Below are 15,554 nucleotides of genomic sequence, written 5' to 3'. Positions count from 1 at the left end.
TTTAAATTAAATTTAGCAGGGGCTGGAGAGATGGCTAAGAGGTTAAGAGCCCTGACTGCTCTTTCAAAGGTCCTGAGTTCAATTCCCAGCAACGACATGGTGGCTCACAACCATCTATAATGAGATCTGGTGCCCTCTCCTGGCATGCAGGTGTACATGTAGGCAAAACATTGTATACATAAATAAATAAATCTTTAAACAATTAAATTTAGCAATTACACTTTCCCCTTTATATATTGAGCCATCTTTCTGCTCTCTCCTGCACCGAGACAGGAGCTCTTGTAGTTCAGGCTTTTCTGGAACTCACCTTGTGGCCAAGGACGGACCTTGAACTTCTGATCTGGCTTGTAATGTATTACATGCATTATATAAATTCATGTAAATGTGGGTAAAACCATTTTTTAAAAAACGCTAGTGCCGGGAGGTGGTGGTGCATGCCTTTAATCACAGCACTCAGGAGGCAGAGGCAGGCAGATCGCTGTGAGTTTGAGGCCAGCCTGGTCTACAAAGCAAGTCCAGGATAGCCAAGGCTACACAGAGAAACCCTGTCTCGAAAAACCAACCCTCCCCCCCCCAAAAAAAAAACTAGAAAGAGCCAGGCGTGGTGGTGCATGCCTTTAATCACAGCACTCAGGAGGGAGAGGCAGGCAGATCTCTGTGAGTTCAGGGCCAGCCTGGTCTACAAAGCAAGTCCAGAACAGCCAAGGCTAACACAGAGAGACTCTGTCTGGAAAACCAAAAAAAAAAAAAAAAAAAAAAAAAAAAAGCTAGAAAGGAGACCAAGAGGGAGTAGAGGCGCTGGGGGAAGTGGAGGGAAGAGGCTTGTGCAGTACAAAGTGAAAGTAGGCAAGAGTCTGAGGGGCAGACACAGGAAAGGGGAGGAGAAGACAGGGAGTGTGCATGGGGGGGGGTGAGGGTCTGCTAAACACACTTTGTTTGGCAATGCCATAATTAAACCTGTTGTTGGGGAATCCACCAGAGAAGACTACTCAGACGTGAGTTTAAGCCAATAGAAAGTCGGGCAACTACACTGGGTATTCGGGATCCCAGAATAACCCCGAGCCTTTCTCAGGAAGAGCTTTCAAGAGCGAAAACCACATCCTGAGTTGACACTCTTCAGTCAGCCAGAAGTAGAACTACAGAAGCCAAAAAGCAAGGTTAGTACATTTAGAGACATTGCTTTCTTTCTTTCTTGTTTCTTTTTCTTTTTTAAAAAATAATAATTTATTTAGCTTGGTATGGTGGCTTATGCCTTTAATCCCAGCACTCTGGAGGCAGAGGCAGGTGGATCACTGTGAGTTCGAGGCCAGCCTGGTGTACAAAGCTACTCCAGGACAGTCAGGGCTAACACAGAAAAACCCTGTCTTGAAAAAACAAAAAACAAAAAACCCCACCAAAATTTATTTATTTATTTTTAGTTTTTGTCCATTGATGTTTTGGCTGCATCTATGTCTGTGTGAAGGTGTCAGATCCTAGAGTTACAGACAGTTGTGAGCTGCCATGTGGGTGCAGGGAATTGAATCCTAGTTCTCTGGAAGAGTAGAGTAGTCAGTTCTCTTAACCACTGAGCCATCTCTCCAACCCCCTCTTTTTTAGTTTTTCAAGACAGGGTTTCTCTTGAGTAGCCCTGGCTGTCCTGGACTCTCTTTGTAGACCAGGTTGGCCTCAAACTCAGAGCAATCCACTTGCCTCTGCCTCCTGAGTGCTGGGTAGAGACTTTTCTAGAACTATGGACATTGATGGAGTAGGTCTTTGTTTTCATTTTGGCGGGTGGTGCTGTGTACGTGCTGAATTTTATGGTCTGCGTGGTGCTTCCACCATGGAGTCAGTTATGCTAAGGCCTGGGATCCTGTTACAAAACCCAACACCTTGAGTTGATAACTCAAAAAAAATCAGAACACCACACAGTCTGAAAAGAAAATCTAGGGAAGGCAGAAGTTAGAGGTTGAAGGTTAGACGAGATGAGCAGGAGCTGAGAGAAAGAGGAATAGAAAGTGTTACTCATGGGTAAGTGTATCTGTTCAGGGTGATGAAAAAAAAATTATCAACACTGGTGATGACTCAATCAAACCACAAACATAATTTCTGCTGCTACCACTTCTTGGTCTTTTGGCTAAGATCAAGTGTAATTTTTGCTGCATAATTATGCTTTGTAGGCTAGTCTCGCTGTCTTCCAGGCTCGGCCTTCTAAATGTTAGCATCATAACATACATAATCACACCTGGGAAGAGGTCGAGCCGCTAAAGACACAAGTCAGACTGGGTCACAGATCCGCTAGGGTCACTGAAATTAAAACTTCCCCAATGTTGATATCCTACTAGGATTAAGTAATGCTGAGATTGAGTGAGGGCAGAGTGGCTCTGAGAGGCCAGAGGCCATCAGACATATTCAGGCTTTGTCAGCATGAGGCTTCCTCTGAACGGGTAAATGAGGCTCTTTCTCTTCCAAGAACATCAATGATGAATGTCAGAGAAGATGGAAGAACTGGCAGGAAACAGAAGTAAGAATCTGTTCAGACTAGCACTTCTGGGTGTCTGGACAGAAAAAACAACTACAAAAATTGTGTAGCAGCCTGTATGGCAGGCAGCAACTTAAGCTAACTACCCTCCACAGCCTTTGGCCTCTTTCTTGGCTGGCGAGAGTCAGTCTCAGACAAATACAGACTCCTTGCCCATCTGTAAGGCTGGTCTGTCTCTATGTCAAGGACAGTCTTAGGCAAGCCCTCTCACAGGTCCTAGTCAGCTCTCCAGGCCTCTGGCATTTGCATCTCCAACAATGTGTGTGTGTGTGTGTGTGTGTGTGTGTGTGTCTGTCTGTCTGTCTGTCTGTCTGCCTGCCTGTCTGTCTTCTGTTGTCAAAAGCACAGTGCAAACTTGGTAAGTCACAAAGAGAACAGCTTGATTTCAATTTGTAGTTCTGGTTCAAGGTCAAAGGACTTCATTCAGTATTAACTTTCTTGCTGGTAAAATGACAAGGCATTATGTTGCCGAAGACAGAAGGCATATAGTCATTTATTTATTTTGGATTTCTGAGATAGGCTCTTATTCAGTCCTGGCTGTCCTACAACTCACTGTTTAGCCAAGGATGACCTTGAACTTCTTGCTTCCATTGCTTTCCAAGCACTGGAATTACAGGAGTGCACCACTCTGCCTGGCTGACACAAGAGACGTATGTGTGTCTCTCCACTGCTCTTTTTCCCTTGTAAGTCTGCCAATATTAAGCAACAGATGCTCCACCCTAATGACCTTCTCTAGCCCTAGCTACCCCTCAAGTGCCTCATCTTTGTACATCTTGATTGCACTAAGTCCCCACCCACTCAGCACCCCTGAGGGGAAACCGCATTTCAGATCAGGCAGCCTATTGGCGGAACCTTAAAAAAATTTTTATTTTGGACAACTTTGAATATAATTGAGACAAAATAAGCTCACTGTGTGGACTGCTGATCCAATCTGATTAGGTCCTTAGAAAAAGGAACACCACCAGGTGAAGATAGATACCCAAAAAGTAAGGCTGAAGGGAAACATTCAGTTCAACTCTGCAGACCAGGCTGACCTTGAACTTAAGAGATCCACATGCCTCTGCCTCTCGAGTGCTGGGACCAAAGGAATGAGCCACTACCTCCCAGCCTAGAGAATACATTTCTGTTGTTGTGAACCACCCGATTTATGACACTTAGTTATAGCAGCCTTGGAGAGTACATAGATGCTTCCCTCGCATGCTCCTTTGACATTTCCCTCATCCCAGAGTTAGCTGACCCCAAGGCTTATACGTCTCTTTTCAGAATGTTTTATACTTATAAACTGAGTCCAGGATATCCAGGGCTCTGTTACACAGAGAAACCCTGTCTCTAACACACACACACACACACACACACACACACACACACACACACACACACAATTTACTTGGATAGAAATGTTATGCCCATTTGCTCTGCTTGGTTGTTGATGCCAGTTCAAGGCCTGGCATAATAGGCTGATTGACCAGCCGACCTGCTCAGGCACAGCATTGTCTCTAGGAGGATGCACTGCACGGGATGCGTGGATACGTGGATAAAAGATGTGCATCACTGGCATGGTGGTGCACATCTGTAGTCCTAACACTTGAGAGGTAGGGACAGGAGGAGCAGGAGTTCAAGATCATCCTGGGCTACACATTGTTTGAAGACAGCCTGGGCTACCTGAGATCCTGTCTCAAAACAAAACAGAGCAAAGCAAAAACAGACAAACAAACAAATTTTAAAAATGTTTAAAAAAGCAAACCTGTGCAGGAACTCCTGGCAGGATGTTTAAATGACAAGGCAGTGGAGGCTTTCCCCTCAGCAGCTTTATTCCTCTTGCCCAGTGAGTGCCCAGGAACTTTTGCTGTGATCAGTCTACACCAGCTTGTAACCACCAGGCTCCACTGGTTTCTCTGCTTCCTTGGTCTCCAACATCCTCTGCTCCCGACTGCCAGGCACGTCTTAATGTTCCTGAGGGACACTGCTTGGTACCTTCTGTGGCATGCATCCCTCCAGTGCCTGGAGCAGTGGATGGGTGTAGGGCCAGAGCAAGAAGGAAGCAGGGCCAGGCACAGGCAATGTCAAGAGGTTTTCTTCTACCTCGATATTGAAAACAAAACAGCCAAGCAGGGTGGCACACACCTGTAACCCCAGCACTCAGGGAGGCAGAGGCAGGTGGATCTCTGTGAGTTCCAGGTCAGCTTGGTCTACAAAGGGAGTCCAGGACAGGCAAGACTACCCAGAGAAATCCTGTCTTGAAAACCAAAACAACCAAACAAAGCACACACAACACACACACACACACACACACACACACACACACACAAAATAAAAACAAAAAACAAAAAGAAAACAAACAATAAGCACTTATTTATTTATTTTATTTAGTGTATATGATGTTCTGTCTGTGCGTATGCCTGTACCACTTGCATGGCTGGTATTGGAAGAGACCAGAAAAGGCATTAGCTCCCCTGAACATGGAATTGAGATGTGAAGCACCATGTAGGTGCTGAGACTCTAACTTAGATCCTCGGAAGAGCAGCCAGGGCTCTTAACCTCTGAGCCCTCTGGCCAGCCCACCTTCACTGAATACTTTGTTACTATTGCTCACTCTGCAGAGCAGGCTTTCCTGAAACCCACACAATCTTCGCACCTGAGCCTCCCCCATGTTGGGATTACAGGCAGGTAGGTGCCACTGCGCCCTGTCTCCTACTCAACTGTAAACTGTCGATATCATCGGTCCACGTAGTGAAGGAAAACAGAATAACAATCAGCCAGATTCTTACTGCAAGGAGTCATCATCTTTCTCATGCTGTCACCTCTCATTTAGCCCTTTATGTGCCAACTATGAGGAAGAGAAAGCGCAGGGAATTCCCTGCGGCTTAAGGAAATAGTTTTAAAAAAAATCTAGAGACTTTCCAGGAAGAGTTAAGGGGCATCTCTGAATGCCAGTTTTTTTTTTTTTTTTTTTTTTTTTCCTGGTGTCTGCTTGTGACATGGGAGGGGTTCAGGAGAGGATTTTCTTCTCTGGGAGGGAAAGAACTACTCCTGCCCAGGGGCAGCCATAGTCAGCTTCTCCCTGTGCCAGGGAAAGTACATGAACAGTGCCCTGGCATCTTCCATCTGCACCTAAAACAAGGCACAGAGGCACAGAGCCAACTGGCTTCCAGGGAAACGTCAGGCTTCCAAGCCTCACTCACTGGGGTAAACTGATTGTACTTCTCTGGGTTCAGATCACCCTCATGTAAAAGAAGGATAAAGAGCTTGACAGTCGGCTAGCAGGGAAGAGATGCTGGGCGCTAAGCGCAAGGATCTGTCTGTGTTGGATCCCTGGTACCCAAAGGGTAAAAGGAGATAACCATTCCCACAAGTTGTTCGTGCCCTTCCCCCAACAATAAAAAATGTAATTGTGAAAACAAAACAAAACAAAAACAAACAAACAAACCTGGAGAGAATTTAGGGCCATCTGCCTGGGGCGGGGGGGGGGGGGGGCTGATAGAACTGAGAGAAACAGGATTCGGGGATTCAAAGCCCTTTGGCTATCTGCACCAAGTCAGCAGGTTATTTAGTGCTAGTACCCACCCACGCAGCTATTCTGTGCTTGGCGTTACAGGCGTGGTCATTTCCCAGGCTTCTCCCCCCAAATTCTTTGCTCAGAGCCGTGGTTTCAGGAAGTGAAGTGTGCTGTTTTACCCTCTCAACGCTCCGCTGCCCCAACCCTCTCCTCTCAGTGTCCCAGGCATCAATCAGTAGCAGAGGGCTTCTGGGCTTCTGGATCCCCTGTGGGGCCGTGTCAGCTTTGGTTCTTGTGTGGAATCCTGCAGGGTATCTAGTGGACTGTGTTATATCCCCGGAGCTTTAGAAGAATTCAGGGCTGTGGCTGCTGGTAAGCGAATGACTTCCTGAACACCGGAGTTTTGGGGGTTAGGAAAGGGCAATGGCGGGCGGGGGGCGGGGGGAGAGCGCTAACTCAAGCCTCGCTCCCACTCCTATACTCAGACCTAGTTTATCAAGGCTGGCAGGGTGGGGTGTCCCCGGACTACCCAAAACTATGATCTGGCAAAGGGGCCAGCGCTGTGGTTTTACTGAGGAAACTGAAGTGTTTTTGTTTTTTTCTACAGTGTTTTTAAACACTTCATTTTTAGTCTAGCATCAAGAGGCCACTTGCTAGCAGCTGCTCTACAGCTCTTGTGTTTCTCCTGTTCCAGAAACACCTCCATCTAGGAGGTAGAAGGTAGGGTAAGAAATGGGGCAGTCCTGTCCTGGTACTCTCTGGTGGGAGGGCTGACTGTGGGCTGGCAGGTGAGCATAGAACGCTTTACTATCCAGGTCTCAGATTGTCATTTTCTTCTTTATCACACCAGGGAGGAAGTCGGGGTTCAGTGGGGCTCACATGTATGCGCTGTGTTTTCAGAAAAAAAGAAAGACAAAAAACTCTCCTAGACAGGTACTGTGGGATGCTATGTGCCCAGGGCATCTCCTAGAGGCATCTCCAAGAGCAGTCTGTGGGGACAGCTGCGCAATGAGGAATTGGACACGCAGTCAGGACCTCAGTCCCTGAAGGGCAGGAGAGGACCACAAGCACAGCTGTGGATTTCTTGATGCCCACAGATGCCACATTCCAGCCTGCACCCATCTATCCCACGTCCCAGAGGTCGCCGCTCTGAACAGGCTGCCTTGGTCTTGCTGGTGGCCAGCCTGACAATCCTTTGGGTGGTAGGGGAGCCACCAAATCACACTCTGAAGTTCCTGGTACTTCACCTAGCCTCCCTGCAACTTGGACTGCTGTTGAAAGAGGTCTGCTGTCTGGCTGAAGAGCTGCGCCATATCCACTCCAGGTAACCCTCTGCAGTCCCCGTGGAGATTTGGTACCCAACAAGCATCATTCTCTTAACTCCTAACCTTGGCCTTCCCTGAACATCATTGGTTGATCTGGGCTGGGATCTGAAGCAGGATGCTGTCTCCTGCAGGTACCAGGGCAGCTACTGGAATGCTGCACACGCCTGCCTGGGCTGCCCCATTCAACGTATGGCCCTGCTGCTACTGTCTTTCTATTTCTACTGCTTCCTCCCAAATACTTCTGGCCATCACCTCAGTTGGATGCTCGCCATCCTGGGCCTCTCACAGTCCCTAAACATCCTTCTGGGCCTCCAGGTATGACACAGACAGCTTCGTAGGTGTTGGTAGATGGGACTGTGGCTAGTGTTGAGCTGACTGAGCTCCAGGCTGGGATTGAGACTAGTTTAAACGTTGGAGATCTGGGTGGCTTGAGATGGTGGATTCCATAGCATCAGTGAGAGCAAATGTTGGAAAAGCTTCCTGCAAAAGAAGGGCCCCTTGAAAGTCCCTCAGGTCCTTTCTGCTGTCTACAGAACCTGACCCCAGCGGAAGTCTCTGCAGTCTGTGAAAAAAAGAACCTCAATGTTGCCCATGGGCTGGCCTGGGCATACTACATGGGGTACCTGCGGCTGATCTTGCCAGGTAGGCCACCTTCTGCATCTTCATTTGTAGACCACAAGACACACAGCTTTTGCTATACTTTTTGCCTGTGCTTTTCAAAGCATTTACATGTCTACCATATAATTAAATTCCTAATGTATCCCTATCCACATGAATGGTGTTATGGAGTTTTAGTTTGATCTTTGAGACAGGAGCTCATAAACCCGGGGTGCTTTAAAACACCCTAGGTATTTGAGTATGACCTTACATTTCTGACCCTCCTTTATCTCTCTCCCAAGGCCTGGGATTACAGGTGAGAGCCACTACACTTGGCTGGTTATTATGGTTGTTTTGTAATTATTTTATTTGATGGCTTGAGGATTGAATCTGAAGCCCTAGTAAACACACTACCACTGAGCTACCTTACCAGCCCAAGGATATTGGCTTATTATGCTTGGTTTACAGTAAGTAAGATTGTGTTAAAAGGTAGTCAGGGCCAGGTGTGGTGGTGCACGTCTGTAGTCCCAGCGCTCAAGAGGCAGAGGCAGGCAGATCGCTGTGAGTTCGAGGCCAGCCTGATCTACAAAGCAAGTCTAGGACAGCCAAAGCTACACAGAGAAACCCTGTCTAGAAAAAACCAAACCCAAAACAAACAGACAAACAAAAACAAAAACAAAAAACCCAACAACAACAAAACCCCAGAAACAAAGCAAAACAACAACAAAAAGGCTAGTCAGTGCTTTGCCCAAGGTCATCTATGTATGTTTGCTTTCTTTTTCCCTCCCTTTAAGCTTTGTATTCTGTGTGTGTGTGAGTGTGGGTGAGCCAGAGAGTCAGCTCTCTCCGTCTACCTTTTCAAAGCAGGGTCTTTCTTTCTTTTTCTGGTTTTTCTTTTTCTTTTCTTTTTTTTTTTTTTTTTTTTTTTTTTTTTTTTTTTTTTGAGACCGGTTTCTCTGTGTAGCCTTGGCTATTCTGGACTCGCTTTGTAGACCAGGCTGGCCTCGAACTCATAGTGATCCACCTGCCTCTGCCTCCCGAGTGCTGGGATTAAAGGCGTGCACCACCACCATCTGGCTTGAAAATATTTATTACATGCTAGATCTCTTTACTGTGCCTTTTCCTCTTTGAACTCATATGCTGAATGAAATCATTATCATCCATATTTTACTTTAATCTTCTTTTCTTTTCTTTTTTTGGTTTTTTTTTTGTTTGTTTGTTTTAAAGAATTATTTATTATTATGTATACAGTGCTCTGTCTACATGTATACCTGCAGGCCAGAGGAGGGCACAGATCACATTAGAGATAGTTGTGGGCCACCATGTGGTTGCTGGGAATTGAACTCAGGTCCTCTGGAAGAGCAGTCAGTGCTCTTAATCTTCTTTCCTTTTTCTTTTTTTTTTGTTTTTCGAGACAGGGTTTCTCTGTGTAGCTTTGGCTGTCCTGGACTAACTTTATAGACCAGGCCGGCCTCGAACTCACATCAATCCGCCTGCCTCTGCCTCCCGAGTGCTGGGATTAAAGGCATGTGCCACAACCACCTGGTTTAATCTTATTTTCTTAAAGATTTACATATTTCATTTTTCATTTTTCTTTTATTAAAATTTATTTTTATGCCTATGAGTGTTTGGCCTGCATGCTTATCTGAGAATGTGTGTGTCTATTACCCATGGAGGCCAGAAGAGGGCATCAGATCCTTTTCCTTTGGAACTGGATTTAGCTAAAGACGGTGGTCACTGTATGGGTATTGGAAATCAAACCTAGGTCCACTGGAAGAGCAGCCAGTGCTCTTAACTGCTGAGCCATCTCTATAGCCACTGTTTATTTTATTTATTTATTTATCTTTGAGACAGGGTCTCATTATGTAACTTTAGCTAACCTAGAACTCTTGTCGTAGATCAGGCTGGCTTCAAACTCTGTTTCTGCCTCTCAAAGCTGTTTTTTGTTTGTTTTTTGTTTTTCGAGACAGAGTTTTTCTGTGTACTCTTGGCTGTCCTGGACTTGCTTTGTAGACCAGTCTGGCCTCAAACTCACAGCAATCCACCTGCCTCTGTCTCCCTGAGTGCTGGGATTAAAGGCGTGTGCCACCACACCGGGCTTCAAGGCTGGCTTTAAAGGCATGAACCACCAAAGATTTATATATTTATTTATTTATTTATTTATTTTTGGTTTTTCGAGATAAGGTTTCCCTGCGTAACAGAGCCTTGCCTGTCCTAGACTGGCTTTTTTCTTGGGGGGGGGGCGGTTGAGACAGGGTTTCTCTGTGTACCTTGGCTGTTTTAGACTCACTTTGTAGACCAGGCTGGCCTTGAACTCACAGTGATCCACCTGCCTCTACCTCCCGAGTGCTGGGATTAAAGGCATGTGCTAACATGCCTGGTTAGACTCAATTTTTAGACCAGCCTGGCCTCAAATTCACAGAGATCCACTTCAACTTCCCCTAGTGCTGGGACCAAAGATGTGTGCCACCACATCTGGCTCCAAAGATTTATTTTTTCTTTTTGTGTATGCATGTGTCTGTAGCTATGTGCACCTGAGTACAGGTGACCGTGGAGCCCGGAAGAGGATGTCAGAGCCCCTGCAGCTGGAGCTGGGGGCTTTGAACCATCCAGTATTGCTTTTGGGAACTGAACTCAGTACCTCTGGAAGAGCAGCAAATGCTCTGGTCCACTGTGCCATCTGCCTAGTTCCCACCACTCATATTTTAGATAAGAAACGTGTGTCTCTGAGAGAGAAGTGACTCACTATTGTTACAGGAATGAGTGAGACAAGGAGAGGGAATAGGGAGGCAGGTTTGTGCAGAGCCAGCACACTTGGCCACTGTACTGGGGAGCTCACGTGGCTGCTCCTTGACTTTCAACCACAGGCTGTGGCTCTCCTGAATCTCTTGGATGCCAGGAAAGCTTTGGAGCTCGATGCCTGACACTCTCCATCAAGGAATGCTGAGAATGCCACTTCCCAGGGATCTGCCAATCTCTCAGGGACCTGACTGCTGTGGTGGTGGTGGTGGTGGTAGGGGACTGACAGAAGTTCAGGGGCCAGGCACGGTGGCATGTTCTTTTAATCCCATCACTTGGATAGCAGAGGCAGGCAGATCTGTGTGTTCATGGTTACTGTTCTCTAATACAGGGAATTCCAGGACAGCTAGGGACACACACACACACACACACACACACACACACACACACACACACACACACACACAGAGAGAGAGAGAGAGAGAGACAGAGAGAGACAGAGAGAGACAGAGACAGACAGAGACATACACGCACTCGAGAACAGAATAAGGGGTGGAAGGGGAGGTCCTCGAATATTCTCTCTTTCCCCAAAATCTCCTTCCTGTACAATGAGAGAGATCAGATCCCCCAAGTGCCTTGTGCCCACACACTGAGGAGGCTGATGACCTGGAGACAAAGTTAATGAGGTGATTTCTTGGGCTTCCCTAATGCAGGGCTCCAGGCCCGGATCCGAACGTTCAATCAGCTGCACAGCAACATGCTATGGGGTGCGGGGAGCCGAAGGCTGTACATCCTCTTCCCGTTGGACTGTGGGATGCCTGATGACCTGAGTGTGGCTGACCCCAACATTCGCTTCCGAGATATGCTGCCTCAGCACAGCATAGACCGTGCTGGCGTCAAGAATCGGGTTTATTCCAACAGTGTCTATGAACTTCTGGAGAACGGGCGGCCAGTAAGTGTACAGAGCTGGGCTTGGGGGAAGGAACCCTAGATCCCTAGCCACACACCGGTAAGAGCTCATGACTCTTCTTGAGCCCGCTTGCACAGGATTCAGTTCCGGACTGAGATGACACCGAGGAGTGACATTTATGGAGCATTTACTGTACACCACGGCCACCTCATTAACCCTTACCACCACTCTGTGGGGGGGGTGCCATCCCTACTTCTACAATGGAGGAAAGCGAGATTTGGGGCACAATACTGGAGGCTCTGAGAGCGGTTGAAGAATTTGGTGTGGGTGTGGGAAAGCCCCAGCAAGGCAAAACCCCGGAGCCCGCTCCCAGACTCTATTTCCCAGAATGCCATGCTCCTGGATCATGGAAGAAGAATCTGGGAAGGATTAACTCAGCCCTGGCCTGAAGTTAGGAAGGGGGTGTCAGAGGCCGTAGCAGGACAGTCACGACCCAGGACTCTCGTTCCTTAGACTGAAGGAATCGGGCCAAAGCCGGATCAACATCAGGGTCTACAACTCATCTGTCAGGGTCCTTCCTGCCTGGTTCAGTCTCCCTGTTCTCACCTCCTCCAGGTAGGCGCCTGTATCCTGGAGTATGCCACGCCTTTGCAGACCTTGTTTGCCATGTCACAGGATGGGAAAGCTGGCTTCAGTCGAGAGGATCGGTTTGAGCAGGCCAAACTCTTCTGCCGGACACTTGAGGACATCCTGGCCGATGTCCCTGAGGCTCGAAACAGCTGCCGCCTCATTGTCTACCAAGGTAAGAGACTAATATGGCTGGAGGGCAGGAATCAGGTATCCCGGTGTCTCACAAAGGGTTAGAGATCGAGGAAACAGCAATTTCTGGGCCTTCCCAAGTGGCCAGCCTTGACCCTGCCACTCCCTGGCTGTGGGCCCTTAGGCAGGTCTTTTCCCCTTTCTGAGCATAAACTCTAAAAGCAGGAAGGTGGGCTTCCCTGATTTTTTGTTTGTTTTGTTTTGTTTTTTCAGACAGAGTTTCTCTGTGTAGCTTTGGCTGTCCTGGATTCCCTTAGTAGACCAGGCTTGCCTCGAGCTCAGGTCGATCCGCCTGCCTCTGCCTCCCGAGTGCTGGGCTTAAAGGCATGCGCCACCACGCCCAGCTTGGCTTCCGTGATCTTAATAACTACTTCTAGCTCTAGGATCCCCTGAGAAACTTGCGGGGTAGGTGGGAGGAGGAAAAGGGGGCTGAAGGACCATCTCATGGTTCCTAAGGGTGCACGCAGCCCTGCTGAGAGTGAGGAAGGTCCTCACTCAACCCCTCTCCTATATCCCCGTTCCAGAAGCCGCAGAGGGGAATAGCTTCTCCCTGTCTCAGGAGGTTCTCCGCCACATTCGTCAGGAAGAAAAGGAGGAGGTCACTATGAGTGGTCCCCAGACCTCCGTGGCGCCTCCTTCCTCCGCCCTGTCCCAAGAGCCGAAGCTCCTCATCAGCGACATGGAACAGCCTCTCCCACTCCGCACTGATCTCATCTGAGGAGTGGGGACAGCCTTGCCCGAGCTTCCGGTGATCCTCCTGACTGCGCCTTCCCTCAATGGCTGGGGGCCTCGAAGAGATTTCACATCTCCAGATGAGTCTCAACAGTCTCCCGGCAAGCCTTTCACCTCTCCTCAGCCTACTCCCCTGTGAAATGGGATCATAACGAGTACTCCTAGGGTTTTTGTGAGGACTATACACGTAGAGGTTTGGTGTCAAGGCCTGCCACACTTAAGAGATAGGCCAAAAACTCTGCCAGGACAGGGAATGCAAGTCCTCAATAGTTCCTGCCTCACAAATATGTCGGTCAAATATACTGGGCCAGAAGGCTGAAGATGATGCTCCAACATTTTAGAGAGGCATGGGTGACTCTCCAGGCAGCAAACTGTCTCTGTCTTTTTTTTTTTTTTTTAACCTGCACTTCCTATTTACTCAGGTAATTAATTTTACTCCTCCTCAAGTCTCTGATGGGGTTGAAGACCAGATAGTTTAGGGGTTAAGATGTCTTTAGGTCTAGATAGATGTTTTAAGTGCTAGAGATGAGATACGATAGACATTGAGTTACATTCAGAATTTTAGACTCACCAAGATAGGAAAATGTTTTCTTCAAGGTTGCCAAATACAAACAGCCAAAGCACAATGAATATAACATGAATATAATTCCTGATTGTTCTGTGGTTCTTGCTGTATGTAGTTTGTTTTATATGTGTGTGATAATATAAATGTATATGAAAAAAATAAAAATTTAAAGAGAGGGGGGGCGCCAAGTATTTCCCATGGATGTTTCAGGCACTCTCTACTCTCTGCACTTCCTTGACCTGTCTGGATGGTACCAGCTGACCTCTGACCCTCCAGCTTCGGGTCATGTGTGTTCAGTAGATGGAGAGAGGGAAGAGGCCAAGTTAGGAGCATTTGTTCTGTCCTGCCAGGCTGCTTCTCAGGAAACACATCTCTTCCTCTTGCCCCTTGCACTGGTATTCATGTGGTCCTAAAGTACTTATCCTCTGTGGCCTCCTCACGTCATGTCCCTTATACACAGTCCTTTTAAAGCCATGCCCCACATTACCCACTTGGAGCGTACCGTCCTTTTGCTGCCCAGCTGTGACAGCTGTGAGGCAGTGGAACACATCACTCCTGACATCCGCGTCTGGCTGCGTAGGCAGCACGCTTCCAGCATTCCTTCCCAGCCTGGCACAGGGCAGTCAGGGATGTGTGCCATTTCAATCCAGACAGAGTCCACCATTCACACTGAGGGCACACCCCACATGTGCTTTCAGTGTCCTCATCTCCTGTGGCAGACTGAAGGGTCGGGAGCCAGGGCTGAGTGGAGCTAGTGCACAGATGCCAGAGGTGGTCCATAGCCGTGTCCCAGGGAAGGGACTGTTCAAAGAAGCAGAGGCCACTGAACAGATGTTACCCAAGGAGAGAGCTGTGAAAGGCTCAGGGAGGACTAGCAGGGGATGAGATTGACATGTTTGGTGTCCTGCACGTAGCTGATTGCCAAGAAGCAGCTCTTAGCATCACAGCTGTCACTTTTTCCCCTTCAGAGACAGGGTTTCTCTGTGTAGCCTTGGGTGTCCTGGAACTGTGACCAGGCTGGCTTGGAACTTAGAGATCTGCCTGCCTCTGCCTACCTGAGTGCTAAGATTAAAAACATGCACCACTGGGCTGGAAAGATGGCTCAGAGGTTAAGAGATTAGCTGTTCTTCCAAAGATCCTGAGTTCAATTCCCAGCAACCACATGGTGGCTCACAACCATCTATGAGATCTGGTGCCCTCCTCTGGCCTGCTGGCTCATATGCAGGCAGAATACTGTCTAAATAATAAATAAATCTTTTAAAAAATTAAATAAATAAAACACGCACCACCATCGCCTGGCACACAGCTGCTTCTTAAGCAGTCACAGGAGGTGGATTCATCTCTGCACACATTTAACCCCATTCAGCCCCTCCCTTACTGTGGCGCCCGCGCCACCGAGGTACCAAGTCAAGGGCAAGGGACTGAGGATTTAACTCACACATACGTACACACACAATAACACAGCGGGTCCTTCATACTAAGAGAGCAGCAGCAGCTTCAGCCTTTTATTCAGTGTTCAAAGAGCCTTCGTATAGGCAGCAAAACAGGACTGCCTCCTCCCAGGTGAAATCCCTCAAGAGGTAATTGCACACAGGAGGAAAAGTCCCGAGGAGGGGTGGGGTTCGTTCTCAGAGCAGTAAACATGACCAGCTGACCAACATAAACACAGACATGGAAGCTGCTAGAAACAGGACATGAAACAGCAAGACAGGCAGGCAGCCCAGTCTTGCTGGTTCCTACACCTCACTTCCCTGATTCCCAGCATGTGCCTTCTGCCCTTGTAACCTCCTCCCCCAAGTAAGAAACACTCAACAAACAAAACAAAACAAAATGTAGACAATATCTCATCATGG

The 15,554-nt window shown here is 47.9% G+C and overlaps 1 protein-coding gene across 2 annotated transcripts; it reads left to right on the top strand.

Annotated features, from left to right (window-relative positions):
- Positions 1-947: 947 nt before the first annotated feature.
- Positions 948-13,143, top strand: Sting1 (stimulator of interferon response cGAMP interactor 1). 2 transcript variants are annotated; one of them, XM_051163792.1, is made up of 8 exons: positions 948-1,157; positions 6,646-6,734; positions 7,112-7,338; positions 7,471-7,654; positions 7,873-7,981; positions 11,389-11,627; positions 12,201-12,387; positions 12,929-13,143. In XM_051163792.1, exons 3-8 carry the CDS (start codon positions 7,112-7,114, stop codon positions 13,120-13,122), a joined length of 1,140 nt encoding a protein of 379 aa, XP_051019749.1. In that variant the 5' UTR covers positions 948-1,157; positions 6,646-6,734; the 3' UTR covers positions 13,123-13,143. The 2 variants fall into 2 exon arrangements, with proteins under 2 accessions (XP_051019749.1, XP_051019748.1); XM_051163791.1 differs by lacking the exon at positions 948-1,157 and adding an exon at positions 6,364-6,386.
- Positions 13,144-15,554: the final 2,411 nt, after the last annotated feature.

Source organism: Acomys russatus, chromosome 20 (assembly GCF_903995435.1).
Source record: "Acomys russatus chromosome 20, mAcoRus1.1, whole genome shotgun sequence".
Lineage (NCBI taxonomy): Eukaryota > Metazoa > Chordata > Mammalia > Rodentia > Muridae > Acomys > Acomys russatus.
The sequence above is the reverse complement of the archived record's forward strand: the minus strand, read 5'-3'. Positions and strand labels throughout refer to the sequence as shown.